Raw genomic sequence first — 13,810 nt, 5'->3', positions numbered from 1 at the left:
GCGCGTGCACGAACACAGTGCGAGCACCCGGAACGTGTTGCACCACATCGCGCCGCTGTTGTGGGGAAAAAAAACAAACAAAAACAAAACAGCTGGAACATGTTGCACCACATCACGCTGCTGACGTGGAGAAAAACAAAAAGATAAAAACCAGCTGGAACATGTGGAACCACATCGCGCGCTGCTGAGGAGAAACAGAAATTAAAACAAAAAAAATGTCACCCGTGGGATTCAAACCTGCAGATAACAAAAGCTGTGATTAACAGATGCAATCTTTACCACTGTGCTACCATATAACAGAGCATAAAATTCCTAAAATCAACAAGGAGATAAATCTATTTAAAAAAAGAGAGAGAAATTAGACGATGTAGACAAAGAGGAAGTCGTTAATTTTTGCCATAATAACTGACAAAACGGCATTTGTTTCATTTGCAGCCATCAGTGAGTCTCTGGCCAGCAATCATCTGAAAGGTGGCTCGCTGTGCTGTGTGTGCTCTGGCTGGCAAAGCGCGCGAAACACACGCACCCGTGTGTGGAGGGGGGAGCAACACATGCGCGATACACATGCACGGCACATGTGTTGAGGGGGGAGCCGACACTCTGTCTGGCAGGCCACATGTGTGCTGCTTGGCAACTTCACAGTCATGGGGGCACTTAAATTTCACAGCCAGCTCAAAAGTGGTTGCGTTTTTTTTTTTTTTGGTCGCTCACCATTTTCGTGCTAACAGCGCGAATGGCCACACATTTTCAAAGTGTCCAGTGAGCAGTGTTGAATGTTCGTGTGTGACACCTGGAATTTGGCTGACACCTGCCGCGAGAGGGATCGAATGAGCTCTCACAGGGCACTCTCTGTCTTTCGGCCACTGGTGTGCGCAAATAGTTGTAGCAACAGGTGTATGAGGCGTTAGAGGCAGCTCCGATTGTTCACGACTGGCATGCAATTCCTCCTTTGTGCCCTAGTCGGCTTCAATCATGTTTTGTGTGAAGGGGCCCTTCACACCTTGATCTCAGCCCTCTTCTGGCTGCTTCTGTGCATTACAGGTCAGCACAGCATATCCAGTACATATAAGCATCTTATTGTGGTCCTACGCTGAATGCCCTTTGTATTTATTAACAACTGGAAACTGACAGCATTGTTTAAAAAAAAAAAAAGCACTTAGAACTGTGAGCCATTAATGGGCCAACAGAAATATTTCTCCTCTCAAAGCTAAGCAGTACAGTGAGCCCTATGAACATGTCTGGAGAAGGAATGTGATTAAAATACAAACAAACATGTCACTTTTTATGCTGTAGAGGATAAACCACATTCAAAATAATTTACTTTTATGGAACATGCAAAATGAAATGCTTGTGACGCTGTGTATTTTCACAAATGCATAAATTAAGTTTAGCATTTTGTGTCAGTTATGCTTCTCTGTGTTCATTATATATTTGCATTTCTTTTAACTACAGGCATCTTTCATTTCCCTTTAAATCCCTTCCCACTCTCAGTGGATCACGATGAAGCATATTTTATCAAATAACGTGTACTGTGTCCCAGAACATGTGAATGTTTGGAAAGAACTGATCTGGCACATAAAAAACTTATTTTATATGTTTATGTGATACTAATCACTTATGCTCTGGGTAATATACCTATCCATTTATTCCTCATTACACATAATGTTGTCCACAGCATACACCTCAGTACTTTATATGGAGCACTGACTGAGGACATGACTCATATGCACGCAAATATACCATATTTGTACCATATTTTCCAGAGTATAAGCTGCATCTGTTAAAAATGCATCATGAAGAAGGGGGTAAAAACGTCTAAGTTGCAACATAGTATAAGTCACACTTATTTTTCAAACATGCATTTAAAAAAAATTCAAGAAAAAACATTTTGTAAGAATCTCTAAAGACTATTCAGTCACACAATAGACTGAAGAACATGGGCTAAATATTGTTAACGTGTTTCTTGTTTCCACTGGACTGAAAACGTACAGGACAGCCTGTTTTTGACACACAAGTCACGCTGGAGTAAAATCCATCGGACCTTCCAATCTAGTAAAAAATAAATAAATAAATAAAAATCAACTTAAACTGTGGGAAATACAGCAATTGTGCATTTACCACATTTTAGAGCTCAAAATGAAAACAGCTGCACATTAAATCTTATTCATTATATCATTAAAACTAAATGTCAAACACAAGCTATAAGATGGCAAACACATGAAGGTTGACACAGAGTTCTGAATACTACATGCCACCTAGGCATGAGAAGCATGAGATTCTGATGGAATGCCCTAGCATATCCAGTGTGCATCTTATTCTCTCTCCGTATCACAGCTTGCGACCGGCACGCAAACCATTGTTTTTGATCAGTGTTGTTGATAAAACTCATGCTCTTGTAACTGCACAGGTGCCAACCTTCAGTGATGCCATATCCCAGTGATGGAACACAGACAGACATGCACCATGTTAGAGAATTAACTGAACACAGATTCTTCACTAACCAGTTTTAACTGTTAAAAATAATTAGGACATTCTTTACTGTCATTAATTATTCAAATATCATGACTGGCTGAATCTTTTGGCTTCTCCCATTTTGCTCACGGTCGCCACAGCAGATCTGATATGGACCTGCATTTTGATTTAGCAGAAATTTTACATCTGATGGCCTTCCTGACGCCATTACAATATCAATATTTGTTGAAGAATTTGAGAATTTTTGTATGATTTTGATGAATAAAGTATTTGAATCATGTGATTCTTGTATCCGGATTGTTTCCAAGCACAATCACTACTCCAAATTTTCATCCTCATTTCAATTTTTTTTTGTCCTGTACCATTAAATTTGTTTTATTTTTTATTGAAATATCATTACAATATCAAGAAATCTCACAAATGATGCCTTCTATTGAAAGCTCTGTGAACTTGAATTGATGGACAACAAGGCTATTTAATGAGAATTTTTAACAACACCCTGCTGTCAGGTGACATCCAGTAAGATATAGAAAGAGAAAAAAAAAAAACAGCCATTTAACATGTGGTCACGTCACTTTTTTTTTTTTTTTTTTTTTTTAAGGTTACTCCACAGAAGGTAGTGTGTGTTGGGGAAAACCACACTCAAAGTGCTGCAGATGCAATGGAATGATGAATGACATACAAATTAAATTATATGTGGTGTTATTAAAAACTTGGTTGCTGACGCTTTGGAGTTTTGCTTTGAATATTTACTATTGTAAGTGACAAAAACAAAAAACAGCTGCTTTTTAGCCATGTTGTCTGCCTCCTTAGTGAAGATTTATATTTATTTTACCAATGTAAGACCTCCCTACGTAGTTCTTGATGAAGTTACTAATATTTGTAAGTAAGTAATATCTTGAATTCAGCAGAAAGCCGCAGTGAAATGTTTTTCATCTTTCAGTCACGCTTCAATAACATGTTTTGCACAGTAGGTGGCTTTCCTCCACCAAGCTTTGGTCACTTTTGTTTTGCTTTTTAAATCAAATTAAAGATTCCCACATTTATTTAGTCTTAAATCCGGCATTTTAGCTATGCAAAGCTCACTGTTTGGACAACATTAATTATTTTATTTTTTTTTAATAAATGGAATTCATGCTGTTTTGAAACCACTGCATTTTCACTTTATGGCATACCATAAAACCAGTAATCAGTCTGCATGTAATGCCAGCATATTTGTTTGTATACACATATGCTAGCGAATCATGATGCTAGTACTTTATGTATGTACATATGACGCTGTGCACATCTTGCTGGATCATGCACATTGGTGCATGCACAAATCTGTGATTGTGTTCATTTAATTAATTCTACAAATGCAGGTCAAACCTGTAGTAACATTTTAAGCCTGAGCAGTTGGTTCTTGAGTGAGCTGCAGTCCTGGGTCATATGTTTGAGAGTCAGCTCATCCAGCATCTCCTTGTGGCCAGTCTGACTGTTTTCAGATGACACTGGCCGAGGAATCCGTGGAGCCTTCAGACCATCATAATGCTGAAAGACAGGAGCCCTGAAGAAAAAAAGAAAAAAGAAAGAGAGAGCAAAAAATTTTTAAAAAGACATTAGTGGTTGACAAGTAGAAATCAAAAAGGGGCAAAGCATATACTGTGCATGCACAAAGTGCTGCACAGGGTAACTCATGCACCTGTGCCAACATTTACATGTGAAACAGTCACAAAATGGGAAAAAGAGTTCGTGAGTTAAGTAAAACATATAACTGCAACAGGGGGAAAGCCGAAGAGGAAGTTTATGGATGTGGTGAGGAGCATGCAGGTGGTCGGTATGACAGAAGAAAATGCAAAAGATAAGGTGAGATGGAAAAGGATGATCTGCTGTGGTGACCTCTAATAGGAGCAGCTGAAAAAAGAAGCAGCACTACCAGGAAAAGCCCACGTCTACAAAAAGTATACTTTATGAATATGATGACTCAGAGTGAGTTACAAAATCTTAACAGGAATGGATTATAGTTTTCACTGCAGCACGGGGACCATAAGCACCTTTTTTATTTCTTTTTGCTGCCATTTTCACATTGTTACATTTAACTAACCTGGTTCCACTGTAGAAATGGTTTGGGCCCTTCCAGCGATGTTTATGCCGTTGTCCCTGCCGGTTCGCCCTCTCCAAGGGCTCAATGTGGGACATTCCGTCAAGGTCTATAACAGGAAAGTTTAAAAACCGGCAGTGAACCACCAAAAAGAAAGCAGAGTATTTGTATTGTACAGTCAGTGTTTGTAATGTGGATGTTGGAATGTTGTTTGTGTTGGCTTCTGGAGGAGACCAGCTAGTGTGATTAAAGCTAAACATTGTTTGTAATCTTTTAGTCCATTTTATATACTATGTGGCAAACAATAACACTGCCCACATTCTATAATCTAGATATTCTAGAATATACATTATGATCTGATCAATCTCATTCTCCAGCTCTCTCAAATGTTTCCCATCATCAAATGCAAACACACAAACAGCAAAAAGGGCATTTTATTTTCAAGAAGGCAAGAGAACAGAATACTTGGCAGCACTCACTAGCATATAGCTGTGAAATGAAGCACGGCTGCAACAAAATTGACAACTAACAGAGCGCGACCCCCGGGAAATGAAAAAGACCCCTCACTTTCTATATGGTGGTAAAACTGAGAAAGAAGAGAGAAACGGAGAGCAAGACAGAGATAAAGAGATATTGGCAGATTCAAAGATCCAGTCCAAAGTATTCAGTTTTACCTCAAATGTCACTGTATAGCACTGGAGCCGCCAGTCTGTTCCAAACTCAACTCTTACATTCCAAGAACCTTCAGCTGTCCCAAAACAAACCCCAAACCGTTGTCTTAAAAACTCATCTAGAAAGAACTACAATATAAATATAATCCATCTGGGAAAAACAAATCCACCAACATAGATTAACTGAGCGAGTAGAGATAAATGATGCCTTGTCCCGTCAGCTGACGAGGCATTAAAGGGCCAGAGAGAGAGAGAAAGTCTTCACGACTCCCACTCTGTCTCGTCCCGTCTTTGTTGACAAGCTTGTTTTTCTGGGAACTCCCTAGGAACGGGAGCCTGTAAGAGAGGATTGTGGTGGTGGTGAGAGGAGCTGAATGGTTTTGGAGCCAAACTGGGAAGTAACCAGATGAGGCACTAAAGGGAGAAAAGCTCTCTTCGGTCACAGGACATGACAGCTAGATGGAAATATAAAATGAGGCCCCTTTTTCCCCCCTTTCACCTTCTTTACCCACACCCTATGCTGGTCTTTTGCTAGGGACAGGGTCTGTACAGAAGAAAAGTTAAAAAGGACAGAACGAAAGAGAGGGTGTCAAACTGTGAAGTATAAACAGCCTTCCTCACCCCATTTCTCAAAACCTGCCACGTGAGCCGAGCGCAACTGCATCCTTCAGTCTGTCTCCGTTTCGCTCTCAGCCCATGACATAGAGAGCTATAAATATGCCTACTTCCCAAAAAGGAATAGGTCAGGACACCACTCCAATCTCATTTCTTTGGAGTTCACAGCGCGGCACCTCTCTCAAATTCAAAAACAAGGGGAGGACTGCTCAACTACTTACACACGCGTAATCAATAAATAAAAATCACAGGTACAGTCCAGCCTCTGTGTGATGTGTCTATATGTTGACATGTTCCAGTGTTGTGAACCAGCCTATGTAAGGCGTAACTGAATACTGTGCCATATAAATACCAGAAATACACTGCACTTTAGATGTTAGACTAGATATCTGTTGGTCTACGGCACAATCACATCCTGCTGCCTTATAATGGCAAGACACCAGCACTGTGCCTGGCAATCATTTTAAGAACAACATACCCACAAGCGCACGTGCAGTTTGAAGAACTTGGGCACTGGGCTTGAAAACAAGTTGATTACTTCTGTGACACCCCCCACCCCCAGCAAAATGCGTAAAGTGTTACTAATACATAAAGGTATAAAAAGCAGACACATATTATTCAAGTGTCTCAATTAATCACAGTGACAAATTTTTGACCATAATCGACTTATAATTGAGTCACACAACACTCAAGTACAAACTCATCCAAGATTTGGGTCCAGACAGGATGTATGCCTGAAAACTCAAGGGTTATCACCATCACCATCACAAGGATCACAGAGCACTCACCTGCACACTGATAGCTCCCACTCTGCTGTAGCAGTTTCTTACATGATATCATGTTGTGATAATATTTTTTGCCATATTGCCCATCCCTAACTTGTACTGTGCACTGCTTCTAGTCCGGTAGAAGATAAAAGGGTGCAGAGTCTGTTCTGACTGGAATAAGTTCGACACCAAAAATGCAGCATACTGCCTTCTCAAGAAATTCTTACAGCACCGACAGAGTTCACACACTCAGGTTTAAACGAACTACACTTCACTGTGATCAGCAAAACCAACACATATGACAACATGTTTGTCTCTCCACTGTGCACATACTATACAGGCTACTGTAACCTGCAGGCCTCACCTCCACCACTATAAAAAAAACTGTGAAATGCAGCTACACTGTGGAGATGCTGAGTAAGTGAGAAAGTAAGATGAAACATGTCCTAAAAGCTGCTGCGTAATCTCTCTGCTGCAGTCTTACCAAGCACTGACCAGAACAACATTATAACAGCATGCCAACAAGTCATTTATGACAGCTGGAGTGTCGAAAGGAAACAAGAAAGGATCAGAAACTGATCAGTGCACATAATCCTCATAACATAATAAAAAGCCAGCATCAGTCATGATACAGATTCTCTGGATCATGCATCCACAATAAAAACTGCTCACATACATCCATTATATTAGTGTCAGGTGATTAATGAACAACATAATCATGACCATACTGGGCATGATTTATTGGTGCACTACATAATGTATTTTCAAACATTTTTATCATTTCAGTTTAGGTGCCGGTGTGTGTGAGATGTACACACACACACACACACACACACACACACACACACACACACACACACACACACTATACTGTTTATACGAGGTCTGTTAGAAAATTATCCAACCTTTTTATGTTTTGCAAAAACCTGATGAATTTGAATCACGTGTGCTTGCATGAGCCAACCTTGAACCTTCGTGCGCATGCGTGAATCTTTTCACACCTGTCGATTGCATCATTTGCTGGTAAGCAGCCTTTGTGTGAGGATGGGTGTAGTCTCTCGTCGGATTTTCATTTCAAGGAAAATGGTGGAACGACTGGAGCAGCGCGACTGCATCAAATTTTGTCAGAAATTGATGCCCACCTCTTCCACCATTCAGAAGATTCAGACGGCTTTCGGTGGCTTTTCAGTCGTGTGACTATCCGAGAAATTGTGGAAGAGGTGGGCATGTCAGAGCATGTCCTATGAGACTTCATCACAGAGGCGCTTTTGCTCCGCCGTCAGCAGCTTCAAGAAAGAATTTTGCCGCCACTCTTTGCATGGCAAAATCTTCTTTCAGAGTGGAATGTACCGAAAAAGTGCTGATGTCCACCTCTTCCGCAATTTCTTGGATAGTCACACAACGGTCCCGCATCACCACAGCGGTCCAACGAGAGACAACACCCATCCTCACACAAAGGCTGCTTACCAGGAAATGACGTAATCGACAGGCGTGAAAAAATTCACGCATGCGCACGAGGGTTCAAGGTTGGCTCATGCAAGCACACGTGATTCAAATCCATCAGGTTTTTGCAAAAAATAAAACAGTCGGATACTTTTCTAACAGACCTCGTACAGAATAAACTCATTTGTGATTGTGTGGTTGCTTCTGTTCAGAAAGTATACAGTCAAAGAGCCAGACAGCTGGTTCAGTACTTCTCCAAAGCAGCAGTCTTGCTGTCAGTCAATGCCAATTGTGTTTTCATGATTTAATAACTTTAATGCAACCAAATACTGAAAAGGTAGCAGTGTATAATAGGCAACAAGGTGTCCACTAAACTTTTTAATGGATATTATAAATTTTCACTCAAGGCAAAGTTTAATTTATTCAAGCCATTATATGCCAGAGAGGGATACTGCAGGAAATAGTGTGCTCGAGCCTTGCTTACGCATTCATTTACAATTATGATCAGAACAGGTTTGCTGGAGGTGTCTGATTATATGAAAATAACGGATAACCTCCAACCAGTAAGACTGAGCTCTTCTCACGGCCACAGAATAACCTCACAGCTTCAAATCCCGTGTAGGATGACTGCATTTGCATTAGGTGTTTGCATTTCACCTTTGTGGGCTTTGTGTGTGTGCTCACCGCGTAAACTGTCCTCTGGCAAATCTACATCCAGCATGAGGTCATTGTCATCCAACTCTTCAGGTCCTAGAGGGTCCAGGTTATTCAGGATATCCTGAGAACCACAGAAAGGTCAGGTAAAACTTAATTCATGGTCAGCAAAGGAACAATAAATAAATTAATTATTAATGCATTTTTGTAAGTACATATTGAGGCCCTGCAATAGACTGGCATCCTGTTCAGGATGCACCCCTCTCACACACTATCACTGCGGGGATAAGCTACTCCGCGACCCTTAAGTGGAAAAAGCGGGTATAGAAAATGGACAGAATGGATATATAAATAATCAGAATTTTGACAGCCCTCATATTGTTACATTTAATGGGTTTAAAATGTCCTCAATTCCCTGTGGTCACTAAGACCCCGACTTCTGTACACGTCACTGTGGGAAATTCATGCAAAGCTATGTGACTAGCTAAATGGATATAAAGTTAGCAATCTAAAATTTACTTAAAATAACACTATATGAATCTAAAAATGTATTTATAACTATGAAAACAGTTAAATGTATATAAAGCTAACTGAAAAACAGCTAACTGATTTATAGAGCAGTTGTCTGAAGAAAAATCCTTGGAAATGTTTTTTGTTGTTGTTGTTTGTTACCTCTGAATTTCTGATTACTGTTAAAAAAAAGTTTAGAACACTTGTAATTAAAATAGCTACATAAATCAGTGAAGGGTTCTTTAGAAACCTTTCATCTGTAAATTAAAAACCACCTGTTATTTCAGATTAGATAATTTCTTGTTTAACATAAGGAACCTCGGACATTTATTTTTAGACAAAATAACATGGAAATTTGTACATTTTTTTAAGTTTGGTAGATTATTTATATCTCATTTCAACCAGAAAAACAGACACTGTAAATAAATACAAATGTTTATTGTAAATGCAACAGGAAATAATTTGACAATGACTGCAGTGTGATTGTAAAGTAGGATTTCTGTGACATAAACCTCATGATGAATTTTTTATAGTCATTTCAACTTGTAATTTCGCCAAAATATGTAACTGCCTTTAATGTTATCAGGATAGAGTCATTTCTAAAATATGAATTTGAGCGCAATTAGTAGAGAACTTCTACCTGCGCAAATGTCTTTTGACTTTGATTCGTGGACATTTTTAATGATCCGTTCATTTATTGTTAAAATATAAAATGAAACAGCTTTTTAAAAAAATAATAAAATAGTTGCTGTCGAAAGAGCCTTTTATTTAGAAGCAGGTGATGTTATGCTCGATTCTCGGGACCAGATGAAGGTCTCTTCTGCAGCTTTGAACTCTGGTGGTGTTGCTGAAGACACTTCTGTCCTATTTTGAAGAGCAGAGATGTTTTCTTTCGACTGGATTTCATGGTGTTCAGCTCATCAATGGAAGTTTGGTTGTCTGCACAGCAAATGTTCCTGATTGGGACAAATAAAAATATTTCTTTAAATATAAAGAAACACTAAACAGTTTATATATAAAAAAAGAAAAAAAATGAAGAAAAAAAAAAAAGATGGAAAAAAATGCCAGAAAAAAAAAGTTAAAGTTGAGCTTTTGTGGTCTCCAAAAAAAGCCGTAGCTTTATTTGGTAAAAATAAGAAAGCCTGAACCATTTACAAATTAAAGCGTTCACTCAGATCAACTGTGCTAAAAAGCTAACATTAGCTGATCAATAAACCTTCACTGCAGTGCAAAAACGTCACGTTTTACTTTTATTTTATTCTCACCTCGATAAAGCTGCAGAACTAAACTCCACTGGTCAAAATGGGACTTCGCATATATCCAAAAAGTGGGAGATTTCGGACTGAGTGGGTCTGCTCCATCCCCCCGGCTGCCTGCCTCGGTCTGCCCTGGAATGATGCGTGAAGGCCGCCTTCTCCATGCGGGTCGGCCCGCTGTCATGGTTCGATCGATATCCCACCAAGTCGTCAGTCCCCCCTCGGTCGGCGTCACTCCGAAAAGTGGCTGAAAAAAAGCTTCTACCAGCAGGGTGATGGGAGAATCGTTCTACTGCTGTTTTTTTAAAGCTTTTCTGTGGTTCAGGCGATGCAAATTCAATATGCAGATCGCTGAACTTTTTTCAGATTGTGGAAACAGCCAGAGTGCGACGTAGCAATCTCCGCCCCCTTGCCGCTTCCAAAGCGAAGCGTGTGACGTCATACGTCGGACACGTTAAAGTGTTGGTATGCGTTGCATGAAGCTTCCGACGTGTTCAATGTGAAAGGCCCTTAAGGCGCATTTGTGTGTGTGCACATGATGGAAGGAAAGTGCGTGAGATAGAGATTTACATAGTCATAATACATATAGTAGCGTTATGTGTTCAAAAATAAAAATCAACTAAGATGTATGTTTGATTTGCTGAATGGAAATGTGTTTGCACAATATCAATGTATTGTGCTCGCTAAGTGATTCATTCTGGCTGGCAAATATAAGTCATGTTCATATCGCACAATCAAGATAAACTGGCTTCTACCTGATTTGATTTGATGGGTGACATGATTAAATTACACTCATTCAACAAATTATTTATCCAACTGTGGATTAGTGACTAATTAATCTTCAAGGCAACATAAGCCGGGCCACAAGGGACCTGCCCCTCATGACCTGGCTTATGTTCGCCCTGTAAGTCCCTTGTAAGTATCTTCCTAGAGTCCTGGTGGACCTGAGCGAACAGGGGAGAACAGCCTTAGTCAAGGAGGTGACCAAGAACCCGATGGTCACTCTGTCAGAGGTCCAGCATTCCTCTGAGGAGAGAGGAGAACCTTCCAGAAGGACAACCATCTTTGCAGAAATCTACCAATCAGATCTGTATGGTAGAGTGGCCAGACAAAAAAGCCACTCCTTAGTAAAAGACACATGGCAGCCTGCCTGGAGTTTGCTAAAAGGCACCTGAAGGACTCTCAGACCATGAGAAACAGAACTCTCTGGTCTGATGAGACAAAGATTGAACACTTTGGTGTTAATGCCAGGCATCATGTCTGAAGGAAACCAGGCCCAATCCCTACAGTGAAGCATGGTGGTGGCAGCATGCTGTGGGGATGTTTTTCAGCGGCAGGAACTGGGAGACTAGTCAGGATTGAGGGAAAGATGAATGCAGCAATGTACAGAGACATCCTAGATGAAAACCTGCTCCAGAGCGCTCTTGACCTTGGAGTGGGGTGACGGTTCATCTTTCAGCAGGACAATGACGCTAAGCACACAGCCAAGATATCAAAGGAGTGGCTTCAGGACAACTCTGTGAATGTCCTTGAGTGGCCTAGGCAGAGTCCAGACCTGAATCTTTGGAGAAATCTGAAAATGGCTGTGAACCGATGCTCCCCATCCAACCTGATGGAGGTTGAGAGGTGCTGCAAAGAGAAATGGGCAAAACTACACAAAGACAGGCGTGCCAACCTTGAGGCATCATATTCAAGAAGACTTGAGACTGTAATTGCTGCCAAAGGTGCATCAACAAAGTATTGAGCAGAGGGTGTGAATACTTATGTACACGTGATTCCTTTATTTTAACAAACTTGCAAAAATTAAAAGACTTTCAAGTTGTCATTATGGGGTGTTGTGAGTAGAATTTTGAGGGAAAAAATGAATTCACAAATGAATTCATTCTGGAATAAGACTGTAACATAACAAAATGCGGAAAAAGTGAAGTGCTGTCAATACTTACCAGCTGCACTGTATATTATTGTATGGTGCTAAAATGTAAATCTTCACTTTTATCAAACCTTTGCCAATCAAATCAGTGTAGCACTGGAACTTTAGGAATGGTTTAGATGACTGTGTGCACAAGGTGAAACCTCATGCGTATGTGTGCATACAAGCACAAGTGTGTGATGGCATGCAAAGAAAGCAGTAAATGCATGAAAATCCACAAAAAATAAATAAAAACTTTCCATTAAGTACCAATTCCGTCAACTCAAAATCCAAATAAGCATAAACAAGTAAGAAAGAAGCTTCATTAATGTGACAGAATAGCTAGTTCATTGGCAGTGTGGTTGAATAATGGCTCGGCACTCTTTACACAAAAGGCTTAAGTACCTCACTCATTTAAGCACTAATGAATTGACCAGTCTCCAACTGGAATTACAAAAGCCTAACATTAAAGGAAAATAAACAGCCCAGGGAGAAGAACCGTAGCTCAACAAATTGAGCAAGAAATTATTTAAAAAGGGGAGGATTATAGAAACACCAGGAGTATGATTGGAAATAAGCAGGAGCAGACAGATGGAAAAAGGCAGAAATTGGAAAACATCTACAAATGAAACAAAAAATAAATTAAAACTGAAGAACAGCAGTCAGCCACATGGATAAAATAAGGAATAAACAGACAGAAATATAAGAAGGGGAAGGTGTTTCCCATTGGAGCTGTTGCCGTGAGGTGTGAATATATGCTATAATGTAAAGGATCAGTATTTCTTCACAGGAGATAAGCTGCTAGACACAAGTATCAAAAGCAAAAAAAAAACTGAAACATCTGTTTAAATGTATAGTGCCACTTTTTAAAGGTTTAAGTCATAAAAAGAATTTTCTTTGGCACCACTATAATTGTATTCCTTAGTGTTTACTAGATAAGGGATTCATAATATGATATTGCCAATATGATCAATATGCTGTGTGAAAACTATTTAGAATTCCAAGCCCTGAGAGGGAGAAATTCAAGGGATCAGATGCTATGACCAACATTTGGTAGATTTGGAAGTGACTGACAAGAAATCTCATAGATGTTAATGTAGGATGGGTCATAGGTAATGTCAAAACCTCATGCATGCGCATACACGCTTTCTCCTCTTGTTAGTCTGCATGACGGTGATGACAGAAAAGCAGCGCTGCCAACTGTCCCATATTGGGCGGGACAGTCCCGGCATTTACTCCCATGTCCCGCTTGAGTGTGTAAGTCCTGTACACACTCAAGCGGCACATGGGACATTAGTCCCGCATTTGTGTGGGTCCAGGCATGCCTCTAGATCTCCCTAGTTATGCTTTCGCGCCCTTGGCGCTCATGGCCATGCGTGGGTGTCCATATTGGCAAATTCAAATGTTGGGAGGTATGGAAAAGACTAGGGATG

General features: G+C 40.1%; 1 protein-coding gene across 1 annotated transcript in view; it reads right to left on the bottom strand.

The window, feature by feature from the left end:
• ccser2a (coiled-coil serine-rich protein 2a) overlaps positions 1-13,810 on the bottom strand; it is a 98,386-nt gene that overhangs the window by 44,051 nt on the left and 40,525 nt on the right. The window contains 3 exon segments of the mRNA XM_034184574.1: positions 3,841-4,018; positions 4,556-4,661; positions 8,733-8,826. Coding sequence (XP_034040465.1) covers positions 3,841-4,018; positions 4,556-4,661; positions 8,733-8,826 — 378 coding nt within the window.

This window comes from Thalassophryne amazonica, chromosome 13 (genome assembly GCF_902500255.1).
Source record: "Thalassophryne amazonica chromosome 13, fThaAma1.1, whole genome shotgun sequence".
Taxonomy (NCBI): domain Eukaryota; kingdom Metazoa; phylum Chordata; class Actinopteri; order Batrachoidiformes; family Batrachoididae; genus Thalassophryne; species Thalassophryne amazonica.
Note: the sequence above shows the minus strand (reverse complement) of the source record. Positions and strands in the feature narration are given on the sequence as shown.